Source organism: Dendropsophus ebraccatus, chromosome 7, assembly GCF_027789765.1.
Source record: "Dendropsophus ebraccatus isolate aDenEbr1 chromosome 7, aDenEbr1.pat, whole genome shotgun sequence".
In the NCBI taxonomy this organism is placed as follows: Eukaryota; Metazoa; Chordata; class Amphibia; order Anura; family Hylidae; genus Dendropsophus; species Dendropsophus ebraccatus.
Genome location: NC_091460.1, coordinates 149,320,337 through 149,343,983, shown reverse-complemented (window position 1 = coordinate 149,343,983; position 23,647 = coordinate 149,320,337). Strand labels below are relative to the sequence as shown.

At 47.5% G+C, this 23,647-nt stretch overlaps 1 protein-coding gene across 1 annotated transcript in view; it reads right to left on the bottom strand.

The window, feature by feature from the left end:
* The window catches only part of LOC138797917 (uncharacterized), a 199,809-nt gene that overhangs the window by 94,118 nt on the left and 82,044 nt on the right, over positions 1 to 23,647 (bottom strand). The window contains exons 12-13 of the mRNA XM_069978720.1: positions 10,560 to 10,666; positions 4,806 to 4,911 (exon numbers count right to left, since the gene is read on the bottom strand). Of these exons, the coding sequence (XP_069834821.1) occupies positions 4,806 to 4,911; positions 10,560 to 10,666 (213 nt within the window). The remainder of the gene's footprint in view (positions 1 to 4,805; positions 4,912 to 10,559; positions 10,667 to 23,647) is intronic.

Sequence of the window (23,647 nt, the reverse complement as noted above, 5' to 3'; positions counted from 1 at the left end):
TCCAGATGCTACCCTTCCTCCGGGGGGGGTCTATATCCAGATGCTACCCTTCCTCTGGGGGGGGGGGGGGGGGGGGGGGTCTATATCCAGATGCTACCCTTCATCCGGGGTCTTCATCCAGATGCTACCCTTCCTCCGGGGTCTATATCCAGATGCTACCCTTCCTTCGGGTTTTATATCCAGGTGCTACCCTTCCTCCAGGGTCTATATTCAGATGATACTCTTCCTCCGGGGGGGTCTATATCCAGGTGCTACCCTTCCTCCGGAGGAGGGGGGGGGGTGTCTATATCCAGATGCTACCCTTCCTCCGGGGTCTATATCCAGGTGCTACCCTTCCTCCGGGGGGGTCTATATCCAGATGCTACCCTTCCTCCGGGGAGTCTATATCCAGATAATACTCTTCCTCCGGGGGGTCTATATCCAGATGCTACCCTTCCTCCGGGGTCTATATCCAGATAATACTCTTCCTCCGGGGGGTCTATATCCAGATTCTACCCTTCCTCCGGGGTCTATATCCAGATGCTACCCTTCCTCCGGGGAGTCTATATCCAGATAATACTCTTCCTCCGGGGGGTCTATATCCAGATGCTACCCTTCCTCCGGGGTCTATATCCAGATAATACTCTTCCTCCGGGGGGTCTATATCCAGATTCTACCCTTCCTCCGGGGGGGTCTATATCCAGATGCTACCCTTCCTCCGGGGAGTCTATATCCAGATAATACTCTTCCTCCGGGGGGTCTATATCCAGATGCTACCCTTCCTCCGGGGTCTATATCCAGATAATACTCTTCCTCCGGGGGGTCTATATCCAGATTCTACCCTTCCTCCGGGGTCTATATCCAGATGCTACCCTTCCTCCGGAGGAGGGGGGGGGGTCTATATCCAGATGCTACCCTTCCTCCGGGGCCTATATCCAGGTCATACCCTTCCTCCGGGGGGGTCTATATCCAGATGATACTCTTCCTCCGGGGGGTCTATATCCAGATGCTACCCTTCCTCCAGGGGGGGGGGGGGGGTCTATATCCAGGTGCTACCCTTCCTCCGGGGTCTATATCCAGATGCTACCCTTCCTCCGGGGTCTATATCCAGATGCTACCCTTCCTCCGGGGTGTATATCCAGATGCTACCCTTCCTCCGGGGTGTATATCCAGATGCTACCCTTCCTCCGGGGGGGGGCCTATATCCAGATGCTACCCTTCCTCCGGGGTCTATATCCAGATGCTACCCTTCCTCCGGGGTCTATATCCAGATAATACTCTTCCTCCGGGGGGTCTATATCCAGATGCTACCCTTCCTCCGGGGTCTATATCCAGATGCTACCCTTCCTCCGGAGGAGGGGGGGGGTCTATATCCAGATGCTACCCTTCCTCCGGGGCCTATATCCAGGTCATACCCTTCCTCCGGGGGGGTCTATATCCAGATGATACTCTTCCTCCGGGGGGTCTATATCCAGGTCATACCCTTCCTCCGGGGGGGGGTCTATATCCAGATGCTACCCTTTCTCCGGGGGGGTCTATATCCAGATGCTACCCTTCCTCCGGGGGGGGTCTATATCCAGATGCTACCCTTCCTCTGGGGGGGGGGGTCTATATCCAGATGCTACCCTTCATCCGGGGTCTTCATCCAGATGCTACCCTTCCTCCGGGGTCTATATCCAGATGCTACCCTTCCTCCGGGGGGTCTATATCCAGATGCTGCCCTTCCTCCGGGGGGGTCTATATCCAGGTCATACCCTTCCTCCGGGGGGTCTATATCCAGATGCTACCCTTCCTCCGGGGGGTCTATATCCAGATGCTACCCTTCCTCCGGGGGGTCTATATCCAGGTCATACCCTTCCTCCGGGGGGGGTCTATATCCAGATGCTACCCTTCCTCCGGGGGGGGTCTATATCCAGATGCTACCCTTCCTCTGGGGGGGGGGGGGGGGGGGTGTCTATATCCAGATGCTACTCTTCATCCGGGGTCTTCATCCAGATGCTACCCTTCCTCCGGGGTGTATATCCAGATGCTACCCTTCCTCCGGGGGGTCTATATCCAGATGCTACCCTTCCTCCGGGGGGGGGGGGGGGGGGGGGGGGGGGGGTGGGGTCTATATCCAGATGCTACCCTTCCTCCGGGGTGTATATCCAGATGCTGCCCTTCCTCCGGGGGGTCTATATCCAGATGCTACCCTTCCTCCGGGGGGTCTATATCCAGATGCTACCCTTCATCCGGGGTCTTCATCCAGATGCTACCCTTCCTCCGGGGTGTATATCCAGATGCTACCCTTCCTCCGGGGGGTCTATATGCAGATGCTACCCTTCCTCCGGGGGGTCTATATCCAGATGCTGCCCTTCCTCCGGGGGGTCTATATCCAGATGCTGCCCTTCCTCCGGGGGTCTATATCCAGATGCTACCCTTCCTCCGGGGTGTATATCCAGATGCTACCCTTCCTCCGGGGTGTATATCCAGATGCTACCCTTCCTCCGGGGGGGGGGGCCTATATCCAGATGCTACCCTTCCTCCGGGGTCTATATCCAGATGCTGCCCTTCCTCCGGGGGGTCTATATCCAGATGCTGCCCTTCCTCCGGGGGTCTATATCCAGATGCTGCCCTTCCTCCGGGGGTCTATATCCAGATGCTACCCTTCCTCTGGGGGGTCTATATCCAGATGCTGCCCTTCCTCCGGGGGGTCTATATCCAGATGCTGCCCTTCCTCCGGGGGGTCTATATCCAGATGCTACCCTTCCTCCGGGGGGTCTATATCCAGATGCTGCCCTTCCTCCGGGGGGTCTATATCCAGATGCTACCCTTCCTCTGGAGGCCAGTAGAGCCTTACTGAAGAAGTGTCTGAAACTGAATGGCGTCCAGTACCACAGAGCTGCAGAGTCTTCCTTGTCGGTCACTACTGGAAAGTCGACCACATTGCTTCTCCTGTACTAGACTGGTGTGATGTGAAGCTCCGTCTGAGTGGGTCCTCGGGAGCCCCTGAACAATTTCGCCTTCCGTTTTCCTTACCTATACACTCAGGGTGGCACTTTAGTCGGGGCTTGGCCTGATTTTCATGGTCTCCTCTAATGAGTGTGTTCTTCCCTACTAGTCTTGGTGCTGGACTCCTCTGACTCCTCTTCTATTCCCCCCCCCCCCCCTTCTTGCCTTGTTACTTGCTGCCCGCTATGTCCCGGCCCTCCAAGGTGCGATTGTTAGGAAATCAATGTTCTTGCTGATTAGTGGACACAGGACGCAGGAGGCGACGCAGGAGCGGCACATCCTACCTTCACGCTCTGACACTTTCATATCTGCACGCAGGGTCCATAACCGCACCAGTTATACAGGAAATTATAGAACGTCTTCCCGAAATAATCAGCTTCATACTGATCCTCCAATCCTCAAAGTCTCCATTAAGTCTTTGAGAGTTTATTTATAGCCCTATAAAGACTACAGACTGTGCCAAACTGTGCACAAGGGGAAGACATGAAGCACGGACACTGAGTTCCAGCATTTAGGGGGAAAACGGGACGTAGCTGCCAAAAGCAATGGCCGGGGGCCGACTGGCAAATCAACGGGACAATTGTACAAATAGTAATTACATCAGGAGAAAAGTTCCAATACCCTGAGGAGGCCAGACATGGGTCACAGGTCATAACCAGAGGGGTGAGAGGTCATAACCAGAGGGGTGAGAGGTCATAACCAGTGGGGTGAGAGGTCATAACCAGAGGGGAGATGAGTTATAACCAGAGGGGAGATAGGTCATAACCAGAGGGGAGATAGGTCATAACCAGAGGGGAGATAGGTCATAACCAGAGGGGAGATAGGTCATAACCAGAGGGGAGATGAGTTATAACCAGAGGGGAGATAGGTCATAACCAGAGGGGTCATAGGTCATAAAAAGAGAGGTGAGCTCCTCCAGTCACAGTGCCTGTACATACGACCACATCATCCGATGGTTCCCTCACAAAACCAGTAACAGAACAAAATAACCTGGAACTACAACCCCAGTCACCACAGACAAGACAAATGCTAGCGTATAATAAGGCTCTCATTTTGTCTGTCATCACGGGGCGCTCTCTCTCTCCCCTCCATCTTCCTTCCTCTCCTCTGCCGCCCTGTCCCTCCCTCTCTCTGTCTCCTCCTCCTTCTGTCTCCCCCTCTCCTCTCTGTCCCGCCCTTCCTCTCCTCTACCTCTCTCTCTCTGTCTCCCCCTCCGTCTCTCCCTCTCTATGTCTCCCCCTCTCCTCTCTGTCCCGCCCTTCCTCTCCTCTCTCCTCCTCTCTCTGTCTCCCTCTCCTCTGCCGCCCTGTCCTTCCCTCTCTCTGTCTCCTGCTCCTTCTGTCTCCCCCTCTCCTCTCTGTCCCGCCCTTCCTCTCCTCTCCTCTCTCCTCCTGTCTCCCTCTCCTCTGCCGCCCTGTACCTCCCTCTCTCTGTCTCCCCCTCCGTCTCTCCCTCTCTATGTCTCCCCCTCTCCTCTCTGTCCCGCCCTTCCTCTCCTCTCTCCTCCTCTGTCTCCCTCTCCTCTGCCGCCCTGTCCCTCCCTCTCTCTGTCTCCTCCTCCCCCTGTCTCCCCCTCTCCTCTCTGTCCCGCCCTTCCTCTCCTCTACCTCTCTCTCTCTGTCTGTCTCCCCTCCCCCCCCTCTCTCCCTCCCCCTCCGTCTCTCCCTCTCTATGTCTCCCCCTCCCTCTCTCCCTCTCTCTCCCTCCCCTCCCCCTCTCTCCCCCTCCCTCCGTACAGTTTACAATGGGAATGTGTCTATTCTTCTATAACTCTCCAGTATCCGGCAGTGATTGATAATCTCCCTCTGTGTAATATAGGGAATATACAATCTCACCTCTTTTCCTCTAGCGTGGGCTCCGTACACATCTTCAGCACCAATAACCTGCACATGGACCGCGCTATAATCCTCCAGACCGAGCTGGGCAAACATTTCCCGGGTTCTGAGGAGAGAAAAGCAAAGATTCACAGGTCTTAGAAATGTTCTCCTGTGTGGAGGAGGTATATACGAGGGATACAGGTATATACGAGGGATACAGGTATATACAGATACAGGTATATACGAGGGATACAGGTATATACGAGGGATACAGGTATATACAGATACAGGTATATACGAGGGATACAGGTATATACGAGGGATACAGGTATATACAGATACAGGTATATACGAGGGATACAGGTATATACAGATACAGGTATATACAAGGGATACAGGTATATACGAGGGATACAGGTATATACGAGGGATACAGGTATATACAGATACAGGTATATACGAGGGATACAGGTATATACAGATACAGGTATATACGAGGGATACAGGTATATACGAGGGATACAGGTATATACGAGGGATACAGGTATATACAGATACAGGTATATACACAAGGGATACAGGTATATATACGAGGGATACAGGTATATACGAGGGATACAGGTATATACAGATACAGGTATATACGAGGGATACAGGTATATACAGATACAGGTATATACGAGGGATACAGGTATATACGAGGGATACAGGTATATACGAGGGATACAGGTATATACGAGGGATACAGGTATATACAGATACAGGTATATACAAGGGATACAGGTATATACACGAGGGATACAGGTATATACGAGGGATACAGGTATATACAGATACAGGTATATACACAAGGGATACAGGTATATACACGAGGGATACAGGTATATACGAGGGATACAGGTATATACGAGGGATACAGGTATATACAGATACAGGTATATACGAGGGATACAGGTATATACGAGGGATATAGGTATATACGAGGGATACAGGTATATACAGATACAGGTATATACGAGGGATACAGGTATATACAGATACAGGTATATACGAGGGATACAGGTATATAAGAGGGATACAGGTATATAAGAGGGATACAGGTATATACGAGGGATACAGGTATATACGAGGGATACAGGTATATACGAGGGATACAGGTATATACGAGGGATACAGGTATATACGAGGGATACAGGTATATACAGATACAGGTATATACACAAGGGATACAGGTATATACACGAGGGATACAGGTATATACGAGGGATACAGGTATATACGAGGGATACAGGTATATACAGATACAGGTATATACGAGGGATACAGGTATATACGAGGGATACAGGTATATACAGATACATGTATATACGAGGAATACAGGTATATACGAGGGATACAGGTATATACAGATACAGGTATATACAAGGGATACAGGTATATACACGAGGGATACAGGTATATACGAGGGATACAGGTATATACAGATACAGGTATATACGAGGGATACAGGTATATACAGATACAGGTATATACACAAGGGATACAGGTATATACACGAGGGATACAGGTATATACGAGGGATACAGGTATATACAGATACAGGTATATACGAGGGATACAGGTATATACGAGGGATACAGGTATATACAGATACAGGTATATACGAGGGATACAGGTATATACAGATACAGGTATATACGAGGGATACAGGTATATACGAGGGATACAGGTATATACGAGGGATACAGGTATATACGAGGGATACAGGTATATACGAGGGATACAGGTATATACAGATACAGGTATATACAAGGGATACAGGTATATACACGAGGGATACAGGTATATACGAGGGATACAGGTATATACAGATACAGGTATATACACAAGGGATACAGGTATATACACGAGGGATACAGGTATATACGAGGGATACAGGTATATACAGATACAGGTATATACGAGGGATACAGGTATATACAGATACAGGTATATACGAGGGATACAGGTATATACACGAGGGATACAGGTATATAAGAGGGATACAGGTATATACGAGGGATACAGGTATATACGAGGGATACAGGTATATACAGATACAGGTATATACGAGGGATACAGGTATATACAGATACAGGTATATACAAGGGATACAGGTATATACAGATACAGGTATATACGAGGGATACAGGTATATACGAGGGATACAGGTATATACGAGGGATACAGGTATATACAAATACAGGTATATACGAGGGATACAGGTATATACGAGGGATACAGGTATATACACGAGGGATACAGGTATATACGAGGGATACAGGTATATACACAAGGGATACAGGTATATACGAGGGATACAGGTATATACAGATACAGGTATATACGAGGGATACAGGTATATACGAGGGATACAGGTATATACACGAGGGATACAGGTATATACACAAGGGATACAGGTATACACGGGATATATAGGTATACACATGAGGGATACAGATATATACACGAGGGATAGAGGTATACACATGAGGGATAGAGGTATACACATGAGGGATACAGGTATACACATGAGGGATACAGGTATATACACAAGGGATACAGGTATATCCGAGGGATACAGGTATATACAGATACAGGTATATACACGAGGGATACAGGTATATACGAGGGATACAGGTATACATGAGGGATACAGGTATATACACAAGGGATACAGGTATATACGAGGGATACAGGTATATACAGATACAGGTATATACGAGGGATACAGGTATATACAGATACAGGTATATACGAGGGATACAGGTATATACGAGGGATACAGGTATATACGAGGGATACAGGTATATACGAGGGATACAGGTATATACAGATACAGGTATATACAAGGGATACAGGTATATACACGAGGGATACAGGTATATACGAGGGATACAGGTATATACAGATACAGGTATATACACAAGGGATACAGGTATATTCACGAGGGATACAGGTATATACGAGGGATACAGGTATATACGAGGGATACAGGTATATACAGATACAGGTATATACGAGGGATACAGGTATATACAGATACAGGTATATACGAGGGATACAGGTATATACGAGGGATACAGGTATATACAGATACAGGTATATACGAGGGATACAGGTATATACGAGGGATACAGGTATATACAGATACAGGTATATACAAGGGATACAGGTATATACACGAGGGATACAGGTATATACGAGGGATACAGGTATATACAGATACAGGTATATACGAGGGATACAGGTATATACAGATACAGGTATATACACAAGGGATACAGGTATATACACGAGGGATACAGGTATATACGAGGGATACAGGTATATACGAGGGATACAGGTATATACAGATACAGGTATATACGAGGGATACAGGTATATACGAGGGATACAGGTATATACAGATACAGGTATATACGAGGGATACAGGTATATACAGATACAGGTATATACGAGGGATACAGGTATATACGAGGGATACAGGTATATACAGATACAGGTATATACGAGGGATACAGGTATATACGAGGGATACAGGTATATACAGATACAGGTATATACAAGGGATACAGGTATATACACGAGGGATACAGGTATATACGAGGGATACAGGTATATACAGATACAGGTATATACACAAGGGATACAGGTATATACACGAGGGATACAGGTATATACGAGGGATACAGGTATATACAGATACAGGTATATACGAGGGATACAGGTATATACAGATACAGGTATATACGAGGGATACAGGTATATACACGAGGGATACAGGTATATAAGAGGGATACAGGTATATACGAGGGATACAGGTATATACGAGGGATACAGGTATATACAGATACAGGTATATACGAGGGATACAGGTATATACAGATACAGGTATATACAAGGGATACAGGTATATACAGATACAGGTATATACGAGGGATACAGGTATATACGAGGGATACAGGTATATACAAATACAGGTATATACAAATACAGGTATATACGAGGGATACAGGTATATACGAGGGATACAGGTATATACACGAGGGATACAGGTATATACGAGGGATACAGGTATATACACAAGGGATACAGGTATATACGAGGGATACAGGTATATACAGATACAGGTATATACGAGGGATACAGGTATATACGAGGGATACAGGTATATACACGAGGGATACAGGTATATACACGAGGGATACAGGTATATACACGAGGGATACAGGTATATACACAAGGGATACAGGTATACACGGGATATATAGGTATACACATGAGGGATACAGATATATACACGAGGGATAGAGGTATACACATGAGGGATAGAGGTATACACATGAGGGATACAGGTATACACATGAGGGATACAGGTATATACACAAGGGATACAGGTATATCCGAGGGATACAGGTATATACAGATACAGGTATATACACGAGGGATACAGGTATATACGAGGGATACAGGTATACATGAGGGATACAGGTATATACACAAGGGATACAGGTATATACGAGGGATAAAGGTATACACGGAATATACAGGTATATACACAAGAGATACAGGTATATACAAGAAGGATACAGGTATATACAGATACAGGTATATACGAGGTATACAGGTATATACACGAGGGATACAGGTATATACATGAGGGATACAGGTCTCAGCCCGGATCATCCCGGCCGGGTGATCTTTCCAGCCGCGGAGCTCTGATGCAGGCACATTAGCGTGCACCCGCATCAGAGCTTCCCATAGCACACAGTGAAGCAAGCGGCCGGAGCCGCTCGCTTCACTGTGTGCACTGACAGGGCTTTCTGCGGTCGCAATTCACTGATCTCCGGCCGCAGAAAACTGACCTGTCAGTTATTTGCGGGGCCGCACAGATCCCAGCCGGAGCGCATACGATGTGTGTACGCTCCGGCCGGGATCCCATTCAACACAAAGCTGTGTCACACACCGCAAAACTACGGCCTTAGTTCTGCGGCGAGAACTACGACCGTAGTTTTACGTTGTGTGAACATAGCCAAAAACACGAGATATACAGGTATATATGAGGGATACACATATATATATGAGGGATACAGGTATATACAAGGGATAAAGGTATACACAGGATATACAGGTATATACATGAGTGATATAGGTATATACACGAGGGATACAGGTATATACAGATACAGGTATACACGAGGGATACAGGTATATACACGGGATACAGAGATTTCCTGCACAGTCCCCAGTTGTAATCAGATCAAAATAATAAAATGAGCAATAAATGTTACAAAGTACAAAATCCAGGTTCTAAAACTCTTTGTAGTAGAAGAAGTAAAGATGTGGACTGAGTGTCCGGGGCCGCGCCGAAAGGGGATCTGTCCCATGTAAGTCAGATTCCCTGTTAGATCAGGGAGACACCTGCTACCTGTCAGAGAGCTGTCTGTGCTGACACTTATAATGGACTTGAGTTCTTTTCCTTTCTTTCTTATTTTCTTATAATTTCTCTGCTTAAAATAGCAGAAAATTTTTATATACTGTTAAGAAAATTGATGTATACTTTTAACTGTACATCTCATGTGTATACCGTTTTCTTGTATACTGATTGTTTACTACTGTTTTCTTTATTCAAAAAACCTTAATAAAAACCATTGAATCAGAATGTAGAAAACGCTTTCATTATTTAGTAACAAGAGTCACAGAGTGTTCCTGGGTTGGGGAAGCTGTTACCTCCTGAGAATGCTCTCCGCTGTGCGTCTTCCCTTCTCTGCTGACCTTGGTCCCCCTACAGCACATACAGCAGTGGCTCTGTATCCATCGTGATATGTGGCACACACCTAGCAGTACAGTAAAGGAGTTACAATGAAAAACATATTGCCAATTTTTGATAAAATAAATGATTTGTTTTTTATTGTTAATATCCTGGCACCATAATTCTTATACTGTAGTAATAATGTCTCCTGCTGTGCCTCCATATAGTAATGTCTCCTGCTGTGCCCCATATAGTAATAATGACCCCTGCTGTGCCCCATATAGTAATAATGACCCCTGATGTGCCCCCATATAGTAATAATGAGCCCTGATGTGCCCCCATATAGTAATAATGTCTCCTGCTGTGCCTCCATATAGTAATAATTTCCCCTGTTGTGCCCCCGTATAGTAATAATGTCTCCTGCTGTGCCCCCGTATAGTAATAATGTCTCCTGCTGTGCCTCCATATAGTAATAATGTCCCCTGCTGTGCCCTCCATATAGTAATAATGTCTCCTGCTGTGTCCCCCATATGATGTCTTCCCTGCTGTGCTCTCATATAGTAATAATGCCCCCTGCTGTGCCCTCCATACAGTAATAATGTCCCCTACTGTGCTCCATATAGTAATAATGACCCCTGCTGTGCCCCCATATGGTAATAATTAGGGATGAGCGAACTTTTGAAAAGTTCGGTTCGGTTCGATCCGGCGAACTTTCGTGAAGTTCGGATTGGTCCGAACCGAACCGAAAATGAACCTTGCTCTAACGGCTGAATAATTGCAGCTACAATAGTGGGAGTGTGATAGGGTATAGTTCCGTTTGGTTGCAGTTGATATTACAATGAAAAAAGTGGGGAAAAAAATAATGAGAAAATAAAAAATAATTATAGAAATAATAATAAAATATAGTAAATAAAAGTGCCAAAATAGTGACAAAAAATATTGAAAAAAAAAGTTTACAAGGAGGATGCGGCAGCACTTGATTGCACCCAGGCCAGTATTGTTGAGAAGAGACAAGTTGAGCAGCCGGAGGAGGCAGCGGTTGATTGCTCGCCTCTCAGGCCAGTATTGTTGAGAAGAGACAAGTCGAGGAACAGGAGGAGACAGCAGTAGATTGCTCACCTCTCAGGCCAGTATTGTTGAGAAGAGACAAGTTGATTAACAGGAGGAGGCAGCAGTTGATTGATTCCAGTATTATTGAGGAGAGGCTACTTGAGGAGGAGGCAGCAGTTGATCGATTCCAGGCTAGTATTATCGAGGAGAGGCTACTTGAGGAGGAGGCAGCAGTTGATCGATTCCAAGCCAGTATTATTGAGGAGAGGCTACTTGAGGAGGAGGCAGCAGTTGATCGATTCCAGGCTAGTATTATCGAGGAGAGGCTACTTGAAGAGGATGAGGCAGCAGTTGATTGATTCAAGGCAAGTATTATCGAGGAAAGGCTACTTGAGGGGGAGGCAGCAGTTGATCGATTCCAGTCCAGTATTATTGAGGAGAGGCTACTTGAGGAGGAGGCCGCAGTTGATGGATTCCAGGCTAGTATTATCGAGGAGAGACTACTTGAGGAGGAGGAGGCAGCAGTTGATTGATTCAAGGCCAGTACTATCAAGGAGAGGCTAATTGAGGAGGATGAGGCAGCAGTTGATTGATTCAAGGCCAGTATTATCGAGGAGAGGCTACTTGAGGAGGAGGCAGCAGTTGATCGATTTCAGGCTAGTATTATCGAGGAGAGGCTACTTGAGGAGGAGGCAGCAGTTGATCGATTCCAGGCTAGTATTATCGAGGAGAGGCTACTTGAGGAGAAGGAGGAAGCAGTTGATCGATTCAAGGCCAGTATTATTGTGGAGAGGCTACTTGAGGAGGAGGCAGCAGTTGATTGATTCCAGGCCAGTATAATTAAAAACAGACTACTTGAGCAGCAGTAGGAGGAGGCAGCAGTTGATTGATTCCAGGCCAGTATAATTAAAAACAGACTACTTGAAGAGCAGGAGGAGGCAGCAGTTGATCGATTCCAGGCCAGTATTATCGAGGAGAGGCTAATTGAGGAGGAGGCAGCAGTTGATCGATTCAAGGCCAGTATTATCGAGGAGAGGCTACTTGAGGAGGAGGCAGCAGTTGATTGATTCAAGGCCAGTATTATCGATGAAAGGCTACTTGCGGAGGAGGAGGCAGCAGTTGATTGATTCAAGGCCAGTATTATCGAGGAGAGGCTACTTGAGGAGGAGGCAGCAGTTGATCAATTCAAGGCCAGTATTATCGAGGAGAGGCTACTTGAGGAGGAGGCAGCAGTTCATTGATTCAAGGCCAGTATTATCGAGGAGAGGCTACTTGAGGAGGAGGCAGCAGTTGATCGATTCCAGGCTAGTATTATCAAGGAGAGGCTACTTGAGGAGGAGGCAGCAGTTGATTGATTCAAAGCCAGTATTATCGAGGAAAGGCTACTTGAGGAGGATGAGGCAGCAGTTGATCGATTCAAGGCCAGTATTATCGAGGAAAGGCTACTTGAGGAGAAGCCGGCAGTTGATCGATTCCAGGCTAGTATTATCGAGGAGAGGCTACTTGAGGAGGAGGCAGCAGTTGATCGATTCAAGGCCAGTGTTATTGAGGAGAGGCTACTTGAGGAGGAGGCAGCAGTTGATTGATTCAAGGCCAGTATTATCGAGGAAAGGCTACTTGAGGAGGATGAGGCAGCAGTTGATCGATTCCAGGCTAGTATTATCGAGGAAAGGCTACTTGAGGAGGAGGCAGCAGTTGATCGATTCCAGGCTAGTATTATCGAGGAGAGGCTACTTGAGGAGGAGGCAGCAGTTGATCGATTCAAGGCCAGTATTATTGAGGAGAGGCTACTTGAGGAGGAGGCAGCAGTTGATTGATTCAAGGCCAGTATTTTCGAGGAAAGGCTACTTGAGGAGGAGGAGGCAGCAGTTGATTGATTCAAGGCCAGTATTATTGAGGAAAGGCTACTTGAGGAGGAGGAGGCAGTTGATCAATTCAAGGCCAGTATTATGGAGGAGAGGCTACTTGAGGAGGATGAGGCAGCAGTTGATAGATTCAAGGCCAGTATTATCGAGGAGAGGCTACTTGAGGAGGAGGCAGCAGTTGATTGATTCAAGGCCAGTATTATGGAGGAGAGGCTACTTGAGGAGGAGGCAGCAGTTGATCGATTCAAGGCCAGTATTATCGAGGAGAGGCTACTTAAGGAGGAGGCAGCAGTTGATCGATTCCAGGCTAGTATTATCGAGGAGAGGCTACTTGAGGAGGAGGAGGCAGCAGTTGATTGATTCATAGCCAGTATTATCGAGAGGCTAATTGAGGAGGATGAGGTAGCAGTTGATTGATTCAAGGCCAGTATTATCGAAGAGAAGCTACTTGAGGAGGAGGAGGAAGCAGCAGTTGATTGATACCAGGCCAGTATTATCGGGGAGAGGCTAATTGAGGAGGATGAGGCAGCAGTTGATTGATTCCAGGCCAGTATTATCGAGGAGAGGCTACTTGAGGAGGAGGCCGCAGTTGATCGATTCAAAGCCAGTATTATTGAGGAGAGGCTACTTGAGGAGGAGGCAGCAGTTGATCGATTCAAGGCCAGTATTATCGAGGAAAGGCTACTTGAGGAGGATGAGGCAGCAGTTGATTGATTCAAGGCTAGTATTATCGAGGAGAGGCTACTTGAGGAGGAGGCAGCAGTTGATCGATTCCAGGCTAGTATTATCGAGGAGAGGCTACTTGAGGAGGAGGCAGCAGTTCATTGATTCAAGGCCAGTATTATCGAGTAGAGGCTACTTGAGGAGTAGGCAGCAGTTGATTGATTCAAGGCCAGTATTATCGAGGAGAGGCTAATTGAGGAGGATGAGGCAGCAGTTGATTGATTCAAGGCCAGTATTATCGAGGAGAGGCTACTTGAGGAGGAGGAGGAAGCAGCAGTTGATTGATTCCAGGCCAGTATTATCGAGTAGAGGCTAATTGAGGAGCATGAGGCAGCAGTTGATCGATTCCAGGCTGGTATTATCGAGGAGAGGCTACTTGAGGAGGAGGCAGCAGTTGATCGATTCCAGGCTAGTATTATCAAGGAGAGGCTACTTGAGGAGGAGGCAGCAGTTGATCGATTCAAGGCCAGTGTTATTGAGGAGAGGCTACTTGAGGAGGAGGCAGCAGTTGATTGATTCAAAGCCAGTATTATCGAGGAAAGGCTACTTGAGGAGGATGAGGCAGCAGTTGATCAATTCAAGGCCAGTATTATCGAGGAAAGGCTACTTGAGGAGAAGCCAGCAGTTGATCGATTCCAGGCTAGTATTATCGAGGAGAGGCTACTTGAGGAGGAGGCAGCAGTTGATCGATTCAAGGCCAGTATTATTGAGGAGAGGCTACTTGAGGAGGAGGCAGCAGTTGATAGATTCAAGGCCAGTATTATCAAGGAAAGGCTACTTGAGGAGGAGGAGGCAGCAGTTGATTGATTCAAGGCCAGTATTATCGAGGAAAGGCTACTTGAGGAGGAGGCAGCAGTTGATCGATTCCAGGCTAGTATTATCGAGGAGAGGCTACTTGAGGAGGAGGCAGCAGTTGATCGATTCAAGGCCAGTATTATTGAGGAGAGGCTACTTGAGGAGGAGGCAGCAGTTGATTGATTCAAGGCCAGTATTTTCGAGGAAAGGCTACTTGAGGAGGAGGAGGCAGCAGTTGATTGATTCAAGGCCAGTATTATTGAGGAAAGGCTACTTGAGGAGGAGGAGGCAGTTGATCAATTCAAGGCCAGTATTATGGAGGAGAGGCTACTTGAGGAGGATGAGGCAGCAGTTGATAGATTCAAGGCCAGTATTATCGAGGAGAGGCTACTTGAGAAGGAGGCAGCAGTTGATTGATTCAAGGCCAGTATTATGGAGGAGAGGCTACTTGAGGAGGAGGCAGCAGTTGATCGATTCAAGGCCAGTATTATCGAGGAGAGGCTACTTAAGGAGGAGGCAGCAGTTGATCGATTCCAGGCTAGTATTATCGAGGAGAGGCTACTTGAGGAGGAGGAGGCAGCAGTTGATTGATTCATAGCCAGTATTATCGAGAGGCTAATTGAGGAGGATGAGGTAGCAGTTGATTGATTCAAGGCCAGTATTATCGAAGAGAAGCTACTTGAGGAGGAGGAGGAAGCAGCAGTTGATTGATACCAGGCCAGTATTATCGGGGAGAGGCTAATTGAGGAGGATGAGGCAGCAGTTGATTGATTCCAGGCCAGTATTATCGAGGAGAGGCTACTTGAGGAGGAGGCCGCAGTTGATCGATTCAAAGCCAGTATTATTGAGGAGAGGCTACTTGAGGAGGAGGCAGCAGTTGATCGATTCAAGGCCAGTATTATCGAGGAAAGGCTACTTGAGGAGGATGAGGCAGCAGTTGATTGATTCAAGGCTAGTATTATCGAGGAGAGGCTACTTGAGGAGGAGGCAGCAGTTGATCGATTCCAGGCTAGTATTATCGAGGAGAGGCTACTTGAGGAGGAGGCAGCAGTTCATTGATTCAAGGCCAGTATTATCGAGTAGAGGCTACTTGAGGAGTAGGCAGCAGTTGATTGATTCAAGGCCAGTATTATCGAGGAGAGGCTAATTGAGGAGGATGAGGCAGCAGTTGATTGATTCAAGGCCAGTATTATCGAGGAGAGGCTACTTGAGGAGGAGGAGGAAGCAGCAGTTGATTGATTCCAGGCCAGTATTATCGAGTAGAGGCTAATTGAGGAGCATGAGGCAGCAGTTGATCGATTCCAGGCTGGTATTATCGAGGAGAGGCTACTTGAGGAGGAGGCAGCAGTTGATCGATTCCAGGCTAGTATTATCAAGGAGAGGCTACTTGAGGAGGAGGCAGCAGTTGATCGATTCAAGGCCAGTGTTATTGAGGAGAGGCTACTTGAGGAGGAGGCAGCAGTTGATTGATTCAAAGCCAGTATTATCGAGGAAAGGCTACTTGAGGAGGATGAGGCAGCAGTTGATCAATTCAAGGCCAGTATTATCGAGGAAAGGCTACTTGAGGAGAAGCCAGCAGTTGATCGATTCCAGGCTAGTATTATCGAGGAGAGGCTACTTGAGGAGGAGGCAGCAGTTGATCGATTCAAGGCCAGTATTATTGAGGAGAGGCTACTTGAGGAGGAGGCAGCAGTTGATAGATTCAAGGCCAGTATTATCAAGGAAAGGCTACTTGAGGAGGAGGAGGCAGCAGTTGATTGATTCAAGGCCAGTATTATCGAGGAAAGCTACTTGAGGAGGAGGAGGCAGTTGATCAATTCAAGGCCAGTATTATCGAGGAAAGGCTACTTGAGGAGGATGAGGCAGCAGTTGATTGATTCAAGGCTAGTATTATCGAGGAGAGGCTACTTGAGGAGGAGGCAGCAGTTGATCGATTCCAGGCTAGTATTATCGAGGAGAGGCTACTTGAGGAGGAGGCAGCAGTTCATTGATTCAAGGCCAGTATTATCGAGTAGAGGCTACTTGAGGAGTAGGCAGCAGTTGATTGATTCAAGGCCAGTATTATCGAGGAGAGGCTAATTGAGGAGGATGAGGCAGCAGTTGATTGATTCAAGGCCAGTATTATCGAGGAGAGGCTACTTGAGGAGGAGGAGGAAGCAGCAGTTGATTGATTCCAGGCCAGTATTATCGAGTAGAGGCTAATTGAGGAGCATGAGGCAGCAGTTGATCGATTCCAGGCTGGTATTATCGAGGAGAGGCTACTTGAGGAGGAGGCAGCAGTTGATCGATTCCAGGCTAGTATTATCAAGGAGAGGCTACTTGAGGAGGCGGCAGCAGTTGATCGATTCAAGGCCAGTGTTATTGAGGAGAGGCTACTTGAGGAGGAGGCAGCAGTTGATTGATTCAAAGCCAGTATTATCGAGGAAAGGCTACTTGAGGAGAAGCCAGCAGTTGATCGATTCCAGGCTAGTATTATCGAGGAGAGGCTACTTGAGGAGGAGGCAGCAGTTGATCGATTCAAGGCCAGTATTATTGAGGAGAGGCTACTTGAGGAGGAGGCAGCAGTTGATAGATTCAAGGCCAGTATTATCAAGGAAAGGCTACTTGAGGAGGAGGAGGCAGCAGTTGATTGATTCAAGGCCAGTATTATCGAGGAAAGCTACTTGAGGAGGAGGAGGCAGTTGATCAATTCAAGGCCAGTATTATGGAGGAGAGGCTACTTGAGGAGGATGAGGCAGCAGTTGATTGATTCAAGGCCAGTATTATGGAGGAGAGGCTACTTGAGGAGGAGGCAGCAGTTGATCGATTCAAGGCCAGTATTATCGAGGAGAGGCTACTTGAGGAGGAGGCAGCAGTTGATCGATTCCAGGCTAGTATTATCGAGGAGAGGCTACTTGAGGAGGAGGAGGCAGCAGTTGATTGATTCAAGGCCAGTATTATCGAGAGGCTAATTGAGGAGGATGAGGTAGCAGTTGATTGATTCAAGGCCAGTATTATCGAAGAGAAGCTACTTGAGGAGGAGGAGGAAGCAGCAGTTGATTGATACCAGGCCAGTATTATCGGGGAGAGGCTAATTGAGGAGGATGAGGCAGCAGTTGATTGATTCCAGGCCAGTATTATCGAGTAGAGGCTACTTGAGGAGGAGGCAGCAGTTGATCGATTCCAGGCTAGTATTATCGAGGAGAGGCTACTTGAGGAGGAGGCAGCAGTTCATTGATTCAAGGCCAGTATTATCGAGTAGAGGCTACTCGAGGAGTAGGCAGCAGTTGATTGATTCAAGGCCAGTATTATCGAGGAGAGGCTACTTGAGGAGGAGGCAGCAGTTGATCGATTCCAGGCTAGTATTATCGAGGAGAGGCTACTTGAGGAGGAGGCAGCAGTTCATTGATTCAAGGCCAGTATTATCGAGTAGAGGCTACTCGAGGAGTAGGCAGCAGTTGATTGATTCAAGGCCAGTATTATCGAGGAGAGGCTAATTGAGGAGGATGAGGCAGCAGTTGATTGATTCAAGGCCAGTATTATCGAGGAGAAGCTACTTGAGGAGGAGGAGGAGGAAGCAGCAGTTGATTGATACCAGGCCAGTATTATCGAGGAGAGGCTACTTGAGGAGGAGGAGGAAGTAGCAGTTGATTGATTCCAGGCCAGTATTATCGAGGAGAGGCTAATTGAGGAGCATGAGGCAGCAGTTGATTGATTCCAGGCCAGTATTATCGAGGAGAGGCTACTTGAGGATGAGGCAGCAGTTGATTGATTCAATGTCAGTAGTATTAAAAACAGACCAGTTGAGGAGCAGAAGATGGCAGCAGTTGATGGCTCTCAGGCTAGTATTGTTAAAAACAGACAAGTTGAGATGGCAGCTTCCGCAGCTCTTGATTCCACCCAGTATGTTTTCAAATAGACAATTGACGGTGGGGGCACTAAAGCACCGTGGAGGTGACAGTGGCAAGAATGGGCCAACTTCCTGATGGTCTCCTGGGAGGATGTTGACCCAATGGGCAGTAACGGACATGTACTGCCCTTGCCCATAATTAGAGGACCAGACATCAGCACTCAGGTGCACTGTCTTGGACACAGAGAGTCCCAATGAGTCGCCAACCTTTCTCTTCACATAACTGTGCAGTGATGGGACAGCTTTGCTAGAGAAGTAGTGGCGGCTGGGTACTCGCCATCTGGAGTGCGCAGGTTTCCGGTTAGTTTCTGTGCCATGGGATGGCTGCTGCAGTACACCTGATGTTTGGCCATGGACTCGGTCAGGGATTGCTGCCTCATTAGGGGTGTACATGGCAGTGAGACTGTGCTGCTGCTGGCAACTGAGGCTGACGAGGCCTGAGTTCCAGTGACAGGATGCTGCATGATGGGATCTGCAGTGTAAAGTGCATCCTGACAGGAGGTGGTATTTGGGTCAAGTTTTTTCCAGGCCTGTTGGTGTTGCCTTTCCATGTGCTTCCTCATGGATGTTGTCCCAAGATTATCACCCCTGCCACGACTGACCCTCTCATTGCACAGCAGGCACAGAGCGATGTGCTTATCTGTCCCCAGCCGAAAGAACTGCCAGACGACAGCGGACCGTGGTTTGCTGGCAGCCACGGGGGGTCTTGCTGGTTGTTCACTGCCACCGCTGCCTGGGGGTCCCCTCTCAGGACCAAGGCGTAAAGGTATTGATGAAGTCTGCCTGGTAGGTTGTCTTCTACCCCTCCCTCTTGTGCCTCGCTTCCTTGCACCAGTGGGATGTTGCTGCTTCGGTAGCACCTCACTTTCCTCCCCTGATGACGCCGAAGATAATGCTGCTTGAGCGCGCCACGTCCGATCAGCGACATCATCATCATCATCACCACCACTGCTACTTTCCTCCAGGGGCTGGGACAGAATCTCAGGTGTGGCACTGGATGCCCCTCCCTGCTTACAGCCAACCCCTCCTCTGCAGCCTCTGCACGTTCCACCTGCTGCCTTTGGGGGACTACTACCTCCTCCTCATCATCATCACTAAAAAGTGGTAGAGACTCCAAGGGCAAATCAAGGTTTGCCAAGAGTTCCCTGGCAGAAGGTGCCCCAGAGGTGGGTGGCATAGTAATAACAGGGGACGGGGCAGAGGACTATCGCCGACCGTCCCATGTAAGGGTGGTGTCGGATGATCCAGCCGACCTCGTTTGGGAGCTTTGGGCAGTGGAACTAGAGGATTGGGTAAGCCAATCTAGAAACGCTGGCTGTGTGGTTCTTACATGACCCGTGGGCGTCTGGGGTAGCTGCACCCTGCTGCCACGCCTGTTGCCCCGGCTGCCACCGGGCCTGGTGCTGCCACTCCTCCTACCCTCACCGCCTGCCGTTGCAGTCCTTGCCTGGGAAGTGCTGGAAGTAGGACGCTTGGACATAGTTGTTTGGTTGGTGTAAATTTTGAAAAAGAAATAATCTATTGGGCAGAAGGCAGAAAGTTTCAGTGACTATTGCTTTGTGGGTTGGAGGCACCCAGCAAAGGAGACATTTACAGGTTATCACAAAAAAACAATTATTTTTTATTTTTTAACTTTTTTTGGTTGCGGGTGGCTAAACCGGTGTGACGGCAACCAGCAGAGCACAAACGGACAGCTTTTGTGGGACGCTGACTTAGCGTCACCTAGAACAGCTTATCACAAGCAAACAAACAAACTTTTTTTTTTTAAGTTTTTTAAAACTTTTTTGCTTGCGGCTATACGCGGTTAACGGCACCCAGCAGAGCAGCAACGTCTAGCGTCTCCTCTCTGTCACGGAACAGTAGCTGGTTCAATGCTACGTGTCCTGAGTGACTCTTCTCACTTTTCTCTCCCTATTTCTTTTTTTTATCTCCCTATCTCTTCCTAGATATCACGATTTTTGAGTTAGATGCCTATCTATCCCTCTCTCTACCTATCTATCCCTCTCTCTACCTATCTCTCCCTCTCTCTACCTAACTCTTGATTTCTCAGCCTCTCTCACTATGTATGGGCTTATCAAGCTTTCCCTGGATCTTGCGATTTTTGTTTTTTATCTTCCTCTCTCCGGCTTCTCTCACAAACAATATATACTCCTTCTCTATCTCTCCCTGTACTTATCCAGTTGTTTGGATATGTAATCTATGTGTTTTCCCTCTCTGCCTAACGTACACCTCCTCTCTCTCTGCAGTCTAGACACACAATGAGAAAGAGCATGGACGCTCAGGCACTTCCTGTTCCTGTAGTGACGTCACACACCTTGATATTCACATAATAACAGGATACAAAGGATTATAGGAGTAATAATTCCTTATATCCTCTTCCATTTTGTGAAAACAATACAGTTTTGCGACGCCGTTGCGATTTTAACGAACTTCGTAACAAACTTTTGGAAAGTTCGGTTCGGTACCGAACCTAACTTTTTGCAAAGTTCTTAACTAATCTGGTTCGTAACGGTTCGGTTCGCTCATCCCTAGTAATAATGTCTACAGCTGTGCCTCCATATAGTAATAATGTCACCTGCTGTGCCTCCATATAGTAATAATTTCCCCTGCTGTGCCCCCATATAGTAATAATTTCCCCTGCTGTGCCCTCCATACAGTAATAATGTCCCCTGCTGTGCCTCCATATAGTAATAATGTCCCCTGCTGTGCCCTCCATATAGTAATGTCCCTGTTTTGCCCCCATATGATAATAATGTCTTCCCTGCTGTTCTCTCATATAGTAATGCCTCCTGCTGTGCCCCATATAGTAATAATGCCTCCTGCTATGCTCCCATATAGTAATAATGCCTCCTGCTGTGCCCTCCATATAGTAATAATGTCCCCTGCTGTTCCCCCATATAGTGATAATGTCCCCTGCTGTACCCCCGTATAGTAATAATGCCTCCTGCTGTGCCCTCCATACAGTAATAATGTCCCCTGCTGTGCCCCCATATAGTAACAATGACCCCTGCTGTGCCCCCATATAGTAATAATGACCCCAGCTGTGCCCCCATATAGTAATAATGTCTCCTGCTGTGCCTCTATATAGTAATAATTTCCCCTGCTGTGTCCTACATACAGTAATAATGTCTCCTGCTGTGCCCTCATATAGTAATAATGCCCCTGCTTTGCCCCCATTTAGTAATAATGTCTCCTGCTGTGCCCCTCCATATGGTAATAATTTCCCCTGCTGTGCCCCCATATAGTAATAATTTCCCCTGCTGTGCCCTCCATACAGTAATAATGTCCCCTGCTGTGCCCTCCATATAGTAATAATGTCTCCTGCTGTGTCTTACATATAGTAATAATGTCCCTGTTTTGCCCCCATATGATAATAATGTCTTCCCTGCTGTTCTCTCATATAGTAATGCCTCCTGCTGTGCCCCATATAGTAATAATGCCTCCTGCTATGCTCCCATATAGTAATAATGCCTCCTGCTGTGCCCTCCATATAGTAATAATGTCCCCTGCTGTTCCCCCATATAGTGATAATGTCCCCTGCTGTACCCCCGTATAGTAATAATGCCTCCTGCTGTGCCCTCCATACAGTAATAATGTCCCCTGCTGTGCCCCCATATAGTAACAATGACCCCTGCTGTGCCCCCATATAGTAATAATGACCCCAGCTGTGCCCCCATATAGTAATAATGTCTCCTGCTGTGCCTCTATATAGTAATAATTTCCCCTGCTGTGTCCTACATACAGTAATAATGTCTCCTGCTGTGCCCTCATATAGTAATAATGCCCCTGCTTTGCCCCCATTTAGTAATAATGTCTCCTGCTGTGCCCCTCCATATGGTAATAATGTCTTCCCTGCTGTGCTCCCATATAGTAATAATGCCCCCTGCTGTGCTCCCATATAGTAATAATGCCCCCTTCTGTGCTCCCATATAGTAATAATGTCCCCTGCTGTGCCCCCATATAGTAATAATTCCCCCTGATGTGTCCTCCATACAGTAATAATGTCCCCTGCTGTGCCTCCATATAGTAATAATGTCCCCTGCTGTGCCCTCCATATAGTAATAATGTCCCCTGCTGTGTCTTACATATAGTAATAATGTCCCTGCTGTGCCCCCCATATGATAATAATGTCTTCCCTGCTGTGCCCTCATATAGTAATAATGCTCCCTGCTGTGCCTCCCATACAGTAATAATGTCTCCTGCTGTGCCCTCATATAGTAATAATACCCCCTGCTTTGCCCCCATATAGTAATAATGTCTCCTGCTGTGCATCTCCATATGGTAATAATGTCTTCCCTGCTGTGCTCCCATATAGTAATAATGCCCCCTCCTGTGCACCCATATAGTAATGTCTCCTGCTGTGCCCCCATATGGTAATAATGTTTTCCCTGCTGTGCCTCTATATAGTAATAATGTCCCCTGCTGTGCCCCCATATAGTAATAATGCCCCCTGCTGTGTCCACATATACTGTAGTAATAATGCCTCCAACTGTGGTATTCCAGTTTCCTCCCAATCATACTAAACATTAGATTGTGAGGCCTAATGGGGACAGGGACCAAACCTGACAAATCTATGAGAAGTGCTGCAGAATCAGTTATAAAAATAAAGGGATGAAACTCCTAAGCAGCCCACCCACCTGAGCGGCCCCCAGCACTGACGCTGGATGAGAAGCTCTGTCGGGGTGTTACAACTTATAACTGTGGGTTTCTTCTTCCCATCGCTCGGGTGCATATCCCGATAATC